This window comes from Dermacentor silvarum, chromosome 5 (assembly GCF_013339745.2).
Source record: "Dermacentor silvarum isolate Dsil-2018 chromosome 5, BIME_Dsil_1.4, whole genome shotgun sequence".
Taxonomy (NCBI): Eukaryota; Metazoa; Arthropoda; class Arachnida; order Ixodida; family Ixodidae; genus Dermacentor; species Dermacentor silvarum.
Window position 1 is genome coordinate 69,780,113 of NC_051158.1, and position 16,093 is coordinate 69,796,205.

A 16,093-nucleotide genomic window follows, 5' to 3' on the forward strand; every position below is an offset into this window, starting at 1 on the left:
GTATATATGGCCAATAATTGCCAGCAATAATAATTTCTTGCAGGTCACTAGCACCCCGTGAAGTTATGTTTATGTTGGTCATGAGCCCAAGGTATTTTTGGCGTAATTGCCCGCTATTTAACGGCAGAGGATCGTCTCTGTCAGGCCGTAGCGAGCGTGGCCTTTATGGACTAATATTTAAGCGCCACGTGGTAGCTTTCGTAGTTGAGGGAGATCTTACGGTCTGATATTTATATTGATCTTGGACTAAAACTTCGAGATAACGAACCAGCTTAGCAGTAGTTATCCTTCGGCCACGGCTGCAGACATGCCGGGTGCTTACAAGGAAACGCACTTGAGCACTCCCTTTGCTGCGTGTACTGTCGGGGAGCATCGCGTCATTTACTTCCTCCATGAGCGACTTCAGAACGTACAACGTGCTCTTAGTAGTAGAGGAAAATTCGTGTGCGCGTTGCTCCCGTGCACATGTGGCTAACTGGAAAACAGACGCATCTGTAGTTCTGTGTTGATGCTCATTTACAGCCGGGCATTATTAAATAGGACTAAGGTACCATCATACTTTATCGGCGAAAAAAAATTATTTCCTTGCTCTTCAATGAATTTGTGGCAAAATTTGAAAACTTTTGTCTCACAAGGACTGTTTTTCTTTGGCTTGTCGTCTACACTAAGAATACCTTCGTCATTTAAAATACGAAGTTAAATAAAGAAACGTGGACTATATTATCATAACATCTTTATTTCCACACATGAAAAGAACTACAAGTGTCACTTTTTCACATGTGCTGTCTGCACAGCAATGCACTTTTGGTATCGCACGTTCAGCTTCAGTATTCCGTCCGCGAAGAGGGAGCGATGCGGAGTGCTAAGCTAGTGCCCGTACTCCCCGATAATGTCATGCCTCTGGGCAAGGGTAGCATCTGACCCTGGGGACCGGTTGGCTTTGTGTTGCTACTCCTTCCTCTGTAAAGCCATCAGATTACCGTATCTTCAGCCCTTTGAAGGAGGCGCTGCGTGTTAGTCGGTTCAGATCAGATTACGTTCAGCAAGCGTTGCCGACTTGGCTTCACGAGCAACCAAACACCTCCCTCGCGGACGGAATATAGAAGCTGATTTCACGATTATAAAAGTGCATTAAGGGGCAGGGGGCCCGTGTAAAAAAGTCCTATGCGCAGTTTTTTTTCCTGTGCTGAAAGAAAGTTGTTATGTGAAAACTGCCTTTACTTTTCATATCAAAGCATTATATGTCCCATTGGGCAGAAAAGCTGGCGTTGTCCTCATCGCGTGCTACCAGAGATCATCAGCTTAGATTAAAGCGGATTAAGGTTGGTACAAATTATAGCAAGGTTAATTAGAGGGGAATGAAGTGGATTTAAGGTGGAAAAAGTGGAAGAAAGTGTATTATGGTTGGTAAAAATACAACATGTTGGATTAAGGTGGATTAAAGTTGGTACAAATTAGAGCAAGGTGGTTTAAGGTGGATTAGGGTTGGTACAAATTAGCATGTTTCAATTTTAAAGGTAAAATATTCAGTAATTCGCTTACATATTTAGTTATCTATTTTCTTGTTTATTCTACGACTACTCCCCATTTGCACAGGTTCTTACAGGTTCAGTACTCCGCGGAATATATGGTGAACATGACAGTAGCAATAAAAGTGGTTGGCAAAGCTAGCGTGTCTTTTATTTCAAGTAGCAAGGTTCACCGAAAATGATGAGCACAATTTTGATGGTTTTACAATCGCTGCGGACTTCAGAGGGCTATTACATAATTTGTGTTGCTTTAAAAGTCCATCTTTACCAGTCAGCAGGGACAGTTCTTTCGCCTAAGCAAGTGATATTAGAGAACTCACTGGTCAGCACGTGCTGCGGTAATACCAGATGGAATTATCTTGCCAACAAACTCTGCGTTTGGTTTAACACATAATTTTTACAGGGCAACAAAAAGGCTCCAATGCAACCAAATGGCAACCAAATGGAAGCATCTCGCCAACAAGCTCTGTGTTTTTTTAATACCTAATTTTCGCGGGCCTTGGTGCCCTGAAAAAGACCCCAAGGTATTTGTTTCAAGAAGGTAATAATATGTACAGGCTTTAGGATTTTTAGAGCACTCACTACCTCACAGGATTGGTGTAGTTTTTAAAAATGGACCTTTGCCACCTTGTCAACTTGTTAGGCTGCTTGCGCCAATGGAGGAGGAACAAAGCATAGCTGACACATAGATGACAAAAAACTTTTATAGATTAAGAAAAAAAAATAGAAAGTTTTCAGCCAAGCGGTGAGCAGAGCCATTTTTATTAAAATGCTCCCGTTCCCTTTTTATCAAGCTTTGTTGATATCACAGCTGAAAGTGACATTGGTGACAGCGAACCAAGATTGAGGGTTGTGGTGGGGCGGAGACCAAGGCGTTCTCTTAAAACACTTACCTAACCATGCGGGATTAAATCATTGCACTCATATGTAGATTGTTCCAACTAACGTTAGCCTAGCTGTTCAAAGAAAAAAAAAGATTTAGATAACACTGTAGGTGTTATAAACTTATCTTGCATCCAAATCTTTTTTTGTTCTTTTGTTTCTTTGGACAGCTGAGCTAACGTTAGCTGGGACAGCATGTTTAGTAATGTTTGCTAAGACATGTATTTGTCAAAGCACACAAATGAAAGTCATCGTTAGTGATTGGCTTTTGTCTTTCCTATTCCGTGGATACGGTAAAATTGCACTGGTATCATTCATCAAGCGCCGGCACCATTTGCATTGGACGTTTCTGTGACCCACACGTGCTATCACTGAAAATTTGCACGATGAATGGTATCCAAAAAATGGCATTTATGACGTGTTTGCGTCTCCTGCAATCGCTTCCGACACATGCAGCTAGCAAAAGCAGCGCCTCCTTGATTAGTATCGGTTACTGAAATGGAGCTATCGCTGAAGCATGGATTTGGACACCACTGATTGATGGACACCCCTGATTGCATAAGGAATATGAATATGGAGAAGACAAAGATAATGTTCAATAGCCTGGCAAGGGAAGAAGAATTAAGGATCGCCAGTCAGCCTCTAGAGTATATAAAGGAGTACGTACGTTTACCTAGGTCAATTGCTCACAGGGTACCCTGATCATGAGAAAGAAATTTACAGAATAATAAAATTGGGTTGGAGCACATACGGCAGACATTGCCAAATCCTGACTGGGAGCTTACCGCTGTCGTTCAAGAGAAAAGTGTACAATCATTGCATTCTACCGGTGCTAACATATGGGGCAGAAACTTGGAGGTTAACAAAGAAGCTCGAGAACAAGTTAAGAACCGCACAAAGAGCGATGGAACGAAAAATCTTAGGACTAACGTTAAGAGACAGGAAGAGAGTGGTATGGATCAGAGAACAAACGGGTGTAGCCGATATTCTAGTTGACATTAAGCGAAAGAAATGGAGCTGGGCAGGCCATGTAATGCGTAGAATGGATAACTGGTTTACCGTTAGGGTTACAGAATGTATACCAAGAGAAGGACAGCGCAGCAGAGGACGGCAGAAAACCAGGTGGGGTGATGAAGTTAGTAAATTTGAAGGTGCAAGTTGGAATCAGCTATAGCGCAAGACAGGGGTAATTGGAGATCCCAGGGAGAGGCCTTCGTCCTGCAGTGGACATAAAAATAGGCTGATGATGATGGTGATGATTGTCGAAGCAGGATACATTGCAAACATCATTTTAGACATTGCATAATTTGACAATGAAGATGACTGCTTTGTTTGTTACTTTGCGTAAGAATTGACACGCTGCTGGAGGGTTGGCACTTTGATTTCCCTTCTAGCATGAAGCGCTATGTCAAGAGTTCACTGGCATCGGTGTTCGTTGCTATACCAAAGTTTTCAGGAAATAGTTATCTTCTTTGATTAAGGAGATCTCGGTGCCAAATTTCGGTTTCTTCGGCCACGTCTTCATCCCTGTGAAGCAATTTCGCGTCGCCAACTTTTGCTTCTTTGTCAACCTGCGATAGCGAAACATTTCTTTTACATAAGCTTCATTGTACTTTTTTTTTCGAGTACACGTAAAATGATAGCCACCTTTTAGCTCTTGCTTGAGCTTGTTACATCTGCTTAACTCACCTGAATTATCTGGGCTAGGAACTTGAAGCGCCTCCAGAGGTTCAGAAAAAGCGGGCTTGTGAGACTGAGGTTGTGTTTACATGTTTTCGCTCCACCTTAAAACAAAACAGAGGTGTTATGTGTGCATTTCTGACATGAATCAAGGTTTTAATCTTGAAAAAAATGCTATCTAACGCCACCTTGACCTCGATAACGTTCACAAATGTGCAATGACCAATAAACGTGTATGATAGAGCTGCGTAGTAGCAGCCCTTCATATATCAGGTGAAAAAAATTTGGCGTCAGAAAATATGGCAATTAAGTTATCCTTGAGCCAATCAAAGCAGTCCGGAAGAAGCGCGATCTATTTGAACTCGGCGGTGCTGATCTTCGGACACAGTAGTGTATACCTTTATCTCGAGACTAAAAATGGCACAGATTTTTTTTTTTTTCAGCTAAGCTGTTAGCCTCTAGTTGGTCGGGATTTTCTGTGGTGCGCTCACGCAAGAAACGGCAGCTGTGAAAGGAGTTAGTGTTTGAGTTTCCGCGGAGCCTAATGACGTTTTTTTCGTATATTCGAATTAGAATCCAATGCTGTCATGTCTCCAGATTGTGTGTAGGACTTACTTACTTATAAATTTTCTCATGCATTTTACTTTGAGAAAGACAATAGCTTCAATAACGCACTTGCGCTAGGCGGATGGCTTACAAGAATGAGGGTGTATGATGTGCTAACGGTACTGGCACCTATCAGCCGCTGGCCACTCAGACAGAACACGAACAGCAGCTAGAAAAAGGGCTTTGTCTTACAGTTTCCGCGTAACAGATATACACAGACTCTGTGTATAATTTCTGATACAACGTCAATTTAAGGGTGGGGCTGCTCATTCAGCTAAAATGCCGCTTTCCCCCGTTATCCTTACCTCTAGGATGCAATCTAATTTATTACTGCGTGTCCTCTGACGTGAATAAATAAACCAAACCAAATCCAAATAAAAGAATCGCTTGCTCACCGGTTACGAGGCTCAGTCCAGTCCCAAGAAATATCGTAAGCAAGGCACCAATAAAAGAGCTCCAGAAGAACGCGAGCTCATACAGAGGAAAGACCTGAGAACTGGAAAAAAGTTCGCAAGAAGATAGTAGAAATGCGCATTGGTACGCTACGAACACTTTCAACATCATCGCGAGAATGAATTCCTTTTCAAAATGATTTTTCTGCCTTTTCCTACTACGATTGTAAAGCGGAGTACAAAGAATCGTGTAGATGGGCAGCCCTAAACAACTTTTCACCAAGATGGCGCTAGAGCAACGCTGCTTTTTATGAATAATATTACGGTTTTTTTTTGCATGTGTATATTATTCAAGAGAATTCATTGTCGCTATACCAGAACTCCTCGTACTTGAAATTTTATCAATTCAATAATCGTTTATTCTTGGAACCTTGGCACTTCCATATCCCCCGACATTTTACAGTTGTTCCCGTTTTACATTAAATATTTACCAGTGGAATACAACACTTCCCTCACGTAAGTTGTTTCGTCACGAAGTTCTATGCTGAGGAAATTATTTTTCCGTGTAAGGTTCTTACGCAGTTGTACTACCTAAAATTCTACCGATTGATATTCAACTAAAGGTAGCCACTCACCCTCCATAACGCCTTAGGCCTTGAGGGTATTAATATTAATCCGTGATAATATTAATGCGTAATAAGGAAGCTTATCACGCAAAAAATAATGTTGACAACCAGGTGACAGTGGCGAGACCACAAAAGGAAAGTAATATGCATCACTTATGATTGTTTATTCGCGTTGACATCGAGGGCTAGCACGTGGAGAGCAAGAAGCTCTTGGGTGTGTCCACTTGCTTGTTCTCCTTGTCAATGCGCTTAAGCAATCCTAAGTATGTTTTATCAGCAAGGCCGAATGTCAACAATTGTCCCATATGCATCACATTTCCTTGTAATTTCGGCGCTACTTTTTAGCAGATATCAGCTTTTCCTAGCATGAAAAGTTCATTACTTTGCGGATTTAAACTCTGTTCTTCTCTATTCTTCCTACTCTCTCCGTTCTGCAAAATTCTTCCTTTTTCAGAAGGATATGAGGCATAGCCAATGAAACGGTAAAGAAACCTTACAATATAATATTTTGCCTCAACTTTTTCTAAGGTACCTATAACCCAGAAAAATCATAAATTTTGGGCGCGAATAATGCTTCATCTGTCGTTCTTAGCCAAGGTAAGTTTAAGACATGTTTCGTGCATTTACAAACCTGCTTGTCAACATGGAGTGCGGCGTGGCTCCGAGACTTGGGCTGTCAGTGGTACTGTTTTCCGCCACAGGGCATCGATCAAGCGTTCCCACAAACGCCGGCGCCAGCGTCTCGGCAAAGAAGGTTTTCCCAACTGCGTGCCAAAGCTGGAGCAAACAAACCAGCAGGCTCGACCAAGCAGCACCCTGTGAAATTATGCGGGAGACAGATGTATCACAGCAACGTTTGTGCCTCTAGTAAAATGCAGTTACCTATGCAGCCTTGAAAGAAATAGTGACATTCACGTTACATTAACGCTCATGTTACAGCCGTTCGTTTCCTTGAACAACAGTTTAAACACTAAAGTTCTATACGCGCGCCCATTGCGGACAACCAGAAGTGATGGTGGCAAAGTGAAAAGATAGCAAATTACATCGTGAAAATAGAACAGGCGCTTCCGCAAATGTATGGTACGCCTAGCTAAATTTTATACTGCCTAGCGAAGCACATTTTCGTAATTGTTACTCTGGTCATACATTTTCTTGGACGTTAATAATAGGCAAAGACAACCTGTTACGACCTTGTCACCAGCGTGGTTAATCGCACACAGTGGAAACATGGCGAGCATCACAGACGACGAAAGTAGCACGGTGGGTTAACGCACTTAGTACGTTAAAGATACAGTTAAGAAAAAGACTAAACCATTTTGGACTGATAAAGTATTCCTTCAAAACGTGCGTTTACTTATTTTTTGCAGTAGCAACTTGGTTTCATATTAGAATAGAAAATTAAGGTGAAAGCTGTATTTCTTTCTATTTTCGCCAAAATGTCAGCTCTGGTACGTCAGTGTGACGTCACGCACTTCAAGGTATATTCTCGTGTTTCGTCCGCTGTTTCGCACTAAATGTTTTGTAAACTTGTTGAGTTCCGCCTTCGGCTCTTTTGAGAACACAATACCGTCTATTACTACCGCCAATAAATTAGCTAGACCCTTGAAGATGCTGGCAAAATCCATGACATCACGGCTTGCTACTGCAGGAAGCGCCACCGCCACCCTTTTTTCATGTTTGCGTCTTTTCTGGCTTGCGAAGCCTCACCTCAATTGAAGCGTGACTTTTATTACTACTGCAAAAGGGTTTAGCTAGACCCCTGGAGATACCGTCAACATCCATGACGTCACGGCTTGCTGGTGCAGGAAGCGCCATCGCCACCCTCCTTTAGTTTTTGCGTCTTTTCTGGCATGTGAAGCCTAACTTGAATTTAAGGGTGACTTTTATTAGTACTGCAAAAGGGTTTAGCTAGAACCACGGTGTAAGAATATAGGTGTTCCGACGGCGCGCCCGCGCTGTGGCGAGACAGCGGCCACTTCGTGTGACCGGAAGTGAGCGCCGCCGCTAGGGGCAGCACGTCTTCAGGAGGCCTTGGAGAAGCGGCACAACAGTGGATAATTTACGACCTCCGTCAGCATTTAAACATCCATACCCAAAGATATGCAATTTTTCGTTATTTAGACACCAAATCCTGAACAGGTAGAAGGTTTATGCCACTTACTGTCAAAATACCGTCATTTCGAACACGAGAGAGACGCGTCGTCTGCTCGAGCAGACGGCGCGCTGCGCTTACCGCTGCTCTCCGCGTCGGAGTGAATCGGAATGTCGGGCAGAAATATAAAGGGACGTTCCTCCAACCAAGTAGAGTCGTTTTAAGCAGGCGAACGACATATATTAATCGAAATAAAGCACTTCTGCCGCGCGTGCCCATAAAAGCTCCAGCAAAGCGAGCGAAAAAGTGGCCCCCAGAACAGGTGCTGCCCCTTGCGGCAGAGGCGTGCGTAGAGTCACACTAAGTGGCCGCGCCTCGCGCAGCCGTCAGATCACCTTTCTTTTTTACACCGTCGTTAGAACCTTGGAGATGCCGTCAAAATCCATGACGTCACGGCTTGCTGGTGGAGGAAGCACCATCGCCACCCTCCTTTCGCTTTTGCGTCTTTTCTGGCTTGCGAAGCCTCACTTCAATTTAAGCGTGACTTTTATTAGTACTGCAAAAGGGCAATGTACTAATTAATACAGCCGGAATTACCTTTCACTTTAGTGTCCCTTTAATGTAAGAAAAGCACGTGTGGTCGCCATCTTTGTAATGTTCAGGCAACGCGCACGCCTGCATTTTTATTGCGCCTTTCGAACAGTTTACATTTTTTTACGTTCCTTTTGTTCGCGTGACATACTCTGAGATCACAACAAGTGACACCCACTTTTGCATTGACCCAAGGAGATGATATGGCTAGAAGAATGAGCCCAGCGAATGGACCCGAGGCAGACGCGTACAGGGACAGGAAGAGCTGCAAGAAATGGGAAAGTTTTTATCACCTCGAAACATAAAATATCATAAAACAACAGGGCTTCGCGATATTTGCTACATACCTGCGTTGCTGTACCCATCATTGGGACAACGATAGCAAACAAGGTCATTATAGTCCCGCTTGCGACTGCTGCAATGAAATTTATTTTTGTATAAACGGCAGTACATGGCCCGTGGCTTTTTAATCTCTGCGCAACACTTTCGGTGTCTTTTGTAAAGGCGCATATAGACTAAGCAACAGTGCGAATAAGGAAGATAGGACGCGCGCACCTTTTCCAAAATGAAGGAATACCATCTAGCCCACAATTCACTAGTATTACCAACATCTCAATCAGTTATATTATTCGCATCATATCAATCGCAACATCATTCCGTTATATCAATCACATAAACCTATTATTGTATTCATAGATCTGCCTGCCGTTACTGAGTGTGAGTGACATTACTTGGGAGATGGCTTGATCGGCTGATTGAAGCACGTGTTGTCGATAATCGTAAAATAAAGATAGATAAATATCGCAGATTAGATCCGCATGTCACTGATATGTGTTCGAACAAACGGTATTAGAGCGTGAGTCCTACTTCGAATGCCATGCGTGTGGACCGGTTTTTAGTCACCTAAAGTTGAATCTGACGGTGCGAAATTAAAGAAATGCTTTCCACGATGACCGCTGTCACGCAAGCGTATTTTTTAAAGGCGAAAGCTTTAACTGTCTCGTGGGGCATAAAAATGACCGTCCGGCGTTATGGCACCAGAACTGATGGCGCCACCATTGATGGTCCAACCCACCACCTTTGATGTTAATTAGGGCGAAGTTAGCTAAGTCATGGTTAATTATGGTATAGTTAATTAGGCACTCGAAACCACGACCATTGGTGCGAGAAAACAAGTAATATGAAGTGACAACACGTTGAAATTAAAATATCAAGTACTTTATTGAATTTCTCGTTAGTGTGCAGACTTTCGCCCTTCATCCTCGTTAGCGTAAGCTAAAGTAACTGTCATCGTTTTCTGTAATCTCGTGACTAATGATAGAGATAGAGAACAATAAGCTCGATGGAAAAACAAGGACGACGCTTTTGTTGTCTGCCCGATGTTTTTCAATAGTGAACCAGTAAATTCTAGTGCCGTTTTTAGTTCTTTCAAACGCAATTACTATCGTTTCCTGGTTTAAAGTGAATGTTTATTGACGTCTTACGCCCTGCGGTATTAATCTTATGTTCTCCTACTCCCTAGATCGTATGCAAAGCCTGTCGCAGTCTTGCGTTTATTATAAATTTCTTTCGGCTCTGAAGCTTCAATCTGGCAATTGAACATTTGAAAGTGAATAAAATATTTCAAGTGGATGTCCTCTATGGAGAAGAATTATGTGGACAACCCTATGCAAGTCATTCATGCTATTTAAGGTGTACGTCTAGCTGCGAGTCTCGTACGTGTGGATGCTCCTCTCTTCCAAATTATTGTGCTTGAACGAGTGAAGCCATGCCACTACTCCGAGTGCACGCTTTTGCAGCAAGTGCTCACATGTGCTCACAATGGTTACAAGCAGAATGGTGACACCGAAGAAGCTGTCGTGTGAATGGTTTATATATAATATTTTTCCCTCCTTTTCGGCTTCTTTCTGGCTTCTATTGCACACGGTGAATACATAAGGTACTTCAAAGTTGCCCAAAACCAGCCACTTCTGAACACGTTTTTTAACTTGTGCGCCCCAGACAGCTTCAAACCACGCACGCGCACTCGAAAGTCATGTATTGCAACCATGAATAATAAAAGCTTTACATTTAGGAAATAAAATCCATCATATTAACTTCGTTGTTTAATTTTGTCAACTGCGGGATGAAGCTTTACCTCCTCGGCTTACACAAAATATGCATTTTTGTATTACTTACCTAATGAGCGCATGACGTGTACTGAACTGCGCTCACTGAACTTGAAGTACAGTCCGAACACGTCGATGTAAAAGGTCGCTGCGTGGGAGTTCACTACAGATGACACGGTGCTGCAGATAAAATGAAAATATGTGTAAATATTTATTACATTTTCGAGCTTCAAACAATAATCTAATGAGTTCACTTTTTCCCCATTCCACACATGCCTTAAACTGCAGTAAATACTTTGGTTGGGTTAGTTGGTGATTACTGATGACAATTCACAAGGCAGTAAGAAGGCAAGAAAAAACAAGTACAAGAAAAAGGTGAACGAGGACATGCCCAACCCTCTTGCTCAGTGCTTGTCCTCGTTCACGTTCTTCTTGCCCTTCGCACTGTCAATTTGCATCTTGCTTGAAACGCTCATAATGAACCTAAGCGCAAGGTGGACAATACAAATAGGAGACAGATTGGCTTTTATCAACAACTCTAGCACTTAACGTGCACTATGAATAATAGGACTGATATGGACATAGCACCAGTCACGCGGAATATCGAGTGAAACGCACATCAAGCACAATAGCGTATTGTTAGCACTTCCAGGAATTCCCCTGATATCTAGGGTGAAGCACACGATGGTCCAGTTTAATTTATGTGGGAGTCTCGCTGTGCTATATTTTTTGTTATCGGTATTCAAGTACATTCACAGCATTGTTGATAGTAGTGGGAAACATATGTAATATTATTTCGAGTCGATATCGTCCGACTCAGTAAAGGTGCATGAAGTAAGAACGGGCAGATTGTTTTACAGGGAAGCTGTACACCTCTCGCTGGTCGAAAAGTTTCGTGGCACAAACACCAAATTCCAGGTCAACAATTGAAGGCAAATGGCATACATATATGATGTATATGCACACACACACACACATACACGCACACACACACACACACACACACACACACACACACAGATATATATATATATATATATATATATATATATATATATATATATATATATATATATATATATATTATAACTTCATCACTAACTTCACCACTCCACCTAGTTTTCTGCCGTCCTCGACTGCGCTTCCTTTCTCTTGGTATCCATTCTGTAACCCTAATGGTCCACCGTTTATCTATCCTACTCATTACATGACCTGCCCAGCTCCACTTTTTCCTCTTAATGTCACCTAGAATATCGGCTATCTCCGTTTGTTCTCTGATCCACACCGCTCTCTTCCTGTCTCTTAGCGTGAGGCCTAACATTTTTCGTTCCATCGCTCTTTGTACGGTCCATAACTTGTTCCCGAGCGTCTTTGTTGACCTCCAAGTTTCTGCCCCACATGTTATCACCTGGTAGAAGGCAATGATTGTATACTTTTCTTTTCAACGACAGTGGTAAGCTCATCACTTACTTGTTGAAAATGCACAATGTCGTCTGGTTTCGACGAACACAAATTTCCCTACTCGCAGGTGTATCCTGACGAACTCATTCGTTGCCTCCCGTGCAGAAATATGCCACTGTCCTACTAAAAACATCACTTGATTTTTTAAATGTACGAATTCATCCCATCATAATTAGAAATAAGTTCAACAAACGCTTTATTAAAGATATGGCACGAATACTACGAATCATTTACGGTGTATTCCACAAGGTGGTGCTGAAAGTACAGTACCTGCGACGTGTTTACTCCATTGTACAGAGCTCACGTCATTCCACAAAAGCAGTATTATACTAACTGAATAATTTATGACTGTGCGTGGCCGCCATGAAATGAGCTCAAGCGCCAATTCCTATCGCTGCTGACCTAAATTTTATTTGGTTATTCCACATGACCATTAAAATCTATTTAAACTTTAATAATATACTAAGACCTTGAGACACCTTGTCTCAAAATTTTGAAATATTTGACCATGGTTTATTTGAGTTTACATTCATTTTGCCCTCAGCAAATAGTGGCAGCGCCCTCTCTTGTAAATTAGACACAACCACTACTCCACTTGTAAAGGTTCAAAGCACTCGAAGGCTCACCAGCTGGAGCACAGCTGTTTATCTGCTTGGCAAGGTAATACATATGTTTTTCGCGTGAAACAGGATGGCAGCCACATGAGAGAAAACTGTTCTGGGCAATCTGCTTTCTCTATGCAAAATTTCAAGCATGCTAGAAATGGTCCTCTGGAATTCTTTATTTGACAGTGAATTGGAGAAGTCAACATATATATGTTACTATTGGAACATGTGTTGCAGGGACCAAATAATTTGTTAAATATAGCAAAAAAAGAAAGCATCGCAAATAGGGCTCTTAAGTTTGCTGAGGACACGTGGACTACACAGACCTAACATCTATTACTTATTGGACTCACTGAGAATTTCTATGTAAAACTGCTGTTATGAATAGCCCTGTCCGCTAAAATATTTTGTATTTCCTTAATTTTAGAGAGGTCAATTCTATTACGGCACTATTTGTGTGCTCTCAGCGGGTCAGATTCGTTTAGTGTTACTACAGCGTTCTTTCGATGCTCTTCTTTCTCGCTCTTTTCATTTGCATCTATCCTTTCTCCAGTGCAGGATGCAAACCGGAGGTGTGGCTCGTTAGCCTCCCTTCCTTCCCTACCCTTTTTATCTCTCTCTCTCTCTCGAACTAACTGGCACAGCATGAATATATAATTGGATGTCCCGAAGTGAAGCGCTAGGGTGAAAGTTTTATCGTAGTTTCCATGTACGTCAACAGTCAAAGTGAACTTGACCATATCATGGCCTACAGTTGTCTTTGGGAACTTATTAGAAACATCTTTTTCGCTTTATGTATACTTCCTACTCCAAAGTGGTATTACGAACGTCATGTGGTGGAATAATGCGTAAATACAATGGTATCGTGAACGTTTCAAGCTAATACATCATACCGCAGATAGTTGACAAAAGAGGTGTTAGGCATAAAGTTAAAAAAGTTCTAGTAACCTACATCATACATTTCGACGAACGTCGTCACCATGCCTTTTGAAGAAATAATTTCTCTGTTTTTTTTCTTTAGTGTACACCTTAACGCGCACTATTACACTTTATTATTTTTAACGCTCGCAGTATTGATACTTTTTGTAGCTTGTATTTGTAGAGACCTTTTTTTATTCCAGCAAAAATTAGATTTTTTATAACATTTTTATTCCCATGTGTAGGATCTTTGCACCTTCTTGTTCAGCAGTAGTAAGAACACCGAAAGCGTTTTCTTTTAAAATGGCAGCACGTTCCCCTTTCTAAACTCGTGTATATTGTCAGTGATAACACAAAGCGAGACTCTTGTCGAGTAAACAAACCAGTCAGTAAGTAAGGGCTTGAACGGACCCTGTACAACATGCAATTTTGTTGGTCATATATGCAGTCAAATGCTCCCGCTAAAAAGGTAAAGATGGTAGAGCGTGTCAAATTTTATGCTAGATTTAGCAATACCACTAGCAGTGTTACTTCAAATGACGGCATCAGGCACCCATGTATTCTACGCTTACTTCGGAGCAAAGCATGTTCCGTTCTGCCTACTTCATACGAGGAAAGGTATGGATACGTTAAATCCTGTCTGCCAAGAAAAAACAAGTGTGCACAAGGCTAGAATCCTACCAAATTGATTAACTTTGCGCTGTCATTTATTATGGTTGCCACCTAAATACACACCTTACAGGGCAGTGCATTTCGCGAAGGCAGTTTTCATTACGACAAAAGATTTCTGTGATCTTGGAAGTCTCTCTGTTAGAATATAGGCCATGATTTTAGGTGCCCTGCAGAGAATGCCTCCGTCTCACTGAAAAATCTGTCTTTCGTCAACTAAAAACGAATGCTTTCGAAAATCTCGTCCGTGTATTACACTCTTAGACATTCTTATTGTCAGAAGAACAGTGATGAAATACCCCCAAAAAAAGCTATACAGCTATCATTATATTTTTCCTATCTCGAAGCGCCAAAAAGAGGACAAAGGCAGACACGTGTATGTACACATTAAATGAAAAGAGATTCATTTATACTAAATTCGCGGAAATCCCTGCTTTGTGCCATGTCGGTCTCGAAACCGAGTAGACTGTCACTGACGTAGTAAATTCACAATTTTTCACAGAACACTTAGAAAACTGTCTCTGTAGGCTGGTTGAAATACTGTTGACTTTACTTTTAACATTGGTCTCATGACAACCTGAGAGCATTAACCGCGAAATCTGGCTGCAGCCGTGTAGTTTTCAGCACAACGCCCCTACCCGCGTCCTGTTCTTCGTTGTGATATTTCTAGCGTTTCCCGTTGTCACTTCGCAAAGCATTTTTCTTCGAATCGGTGGAAGGCTCGAGCACCTTGCTTCTTTCCTCTATATCTATTTGTCATACTAGAAAGGACCTCAACACGGCGGATTCAAAGTATTATGTTTCAGTGGGGATATACGAACACCATTCTACATCAAAGACAATTAAAAGTACTTCATACACAGGATATTCATTTTTAGGTTTTACGGAATTTTCAGAAATCGCCTGTGGCAGGTAGTATATCTCTTATCATTGAGCTGGGTTATTCCATGAGGCGGACATTAGTAGCACGAGAAATTGAAACACCTATTCAAATAATTAACAAACATCTACTAATTAACTAATTAAGTTACGATACATATTGCAATTTACGAATAGTAGCCGGTGAGCTCATCAGGGGTATCCACTTGGACGGAATTTCCAGAATGACACCAGTTTGGAGATATGCGCCATCAAACTCGCAGTAATAATGCACCGTTGTTCCGCTTACTTTTTTATGAAAACGCTGTTTTGTACATTGAAGCACAAAAGTAACTGTAACGCCCATACATTTTGTCCCACACTTTGGAAAATAATATCTCGAAACTGGTGTCATCCTGAAAATTCATTCCAAGTGGATGCGTCTTGCAAACTCACGCGCTACAATTCGTAAATTGCAATATGTGTCGTAAAGTACTTAACTAAGAAGTTCATTAGACAATTTTTGTAAATTAGTCGAATATTCGTTTCGATTTCTCGTGCTACTAATGTCCGCCTCTTGGAATAACCCAGCTCAACGATAAGAATTATGCTACCTTCCACAGGAGATCATTAAAAATTCCGTAAAGCTCAATTTTGAACACCCGGCATATTTCTGGCCATGTAGTGTACACCTCTCAATCAATTTAATTATATTTAGGTAAAACAAATAAAATAGTAGATAAATATTTTATCATTGTTTTGCAAAACTATAGAAAACTGCAAATTCTCTACATAAAATCCAAGAGGACATTATGTGCTTTGCGGTATGCTTGCAGCGCCTAAATCAGGTGGTCAAGGTGTCAAATTCAGTGTATCGTTCACTATACGTTGGGCTTGATGGGAGAATATGACCGTTCTCAGGGACAAGTTGCATAGCATTCAATGCTCGAAGATTTTCTTTTTTTTTGCTAATTGTCCTCATCAATATGAATTTCATAACTTCTACTTACCAATACATAGTGACCTCTCTGAAAACGCGACAATTCCTGCTCGGATGAATAAACGTACTGCCGAAC

General features: G+C 41.5%; 1 protein-coding gene across 1 annotated transcript in view; it reads right to left on the reverse strand.

Moving 5' to 3' along the window:
• Positions 1-3,550: 3,550 nt before the first annotated feature.
• The window catches only part of LOC119453465 (sodium-coupled monocarboxylate transporter 2-like), a 38,676-nt gene continuing 26,133 nt past the window's right edge, over positions 3,551-16,093 (reverse strand). The window contains exons 11-17 of the mRNA XM_037715497.2: positions 10,577-10,686; positions 8,746-8,813; positions 8,577-8,663; positions 6,347-6,531; positions 5,093-5,193; positions 4,101-4,195; positions 3,551-3,982 (exon numbers count right to left, since the gene is read on the reverse strand). Coding sequence (XP_037571425.1) covers positions 3,875-3,982; positions 4,101-4,195; positions 5,093-5,193; positions 6,347-6,531; positions 8,577-8,663; positions 8,746-8,813; positions 10,577-10,686 — 754 coding nt within the window. The 3' untranslated portion in view covers positions 3,551-3,874. The remainder of the gene's footprint in view (positions 3,983-4,100; positions 4,196-5,092; positions 5,194-6,346; positions 6,532-8,576; positions 8,664-8,745; positions 8,814-10,576; positions 10,687-16,093) is intronic.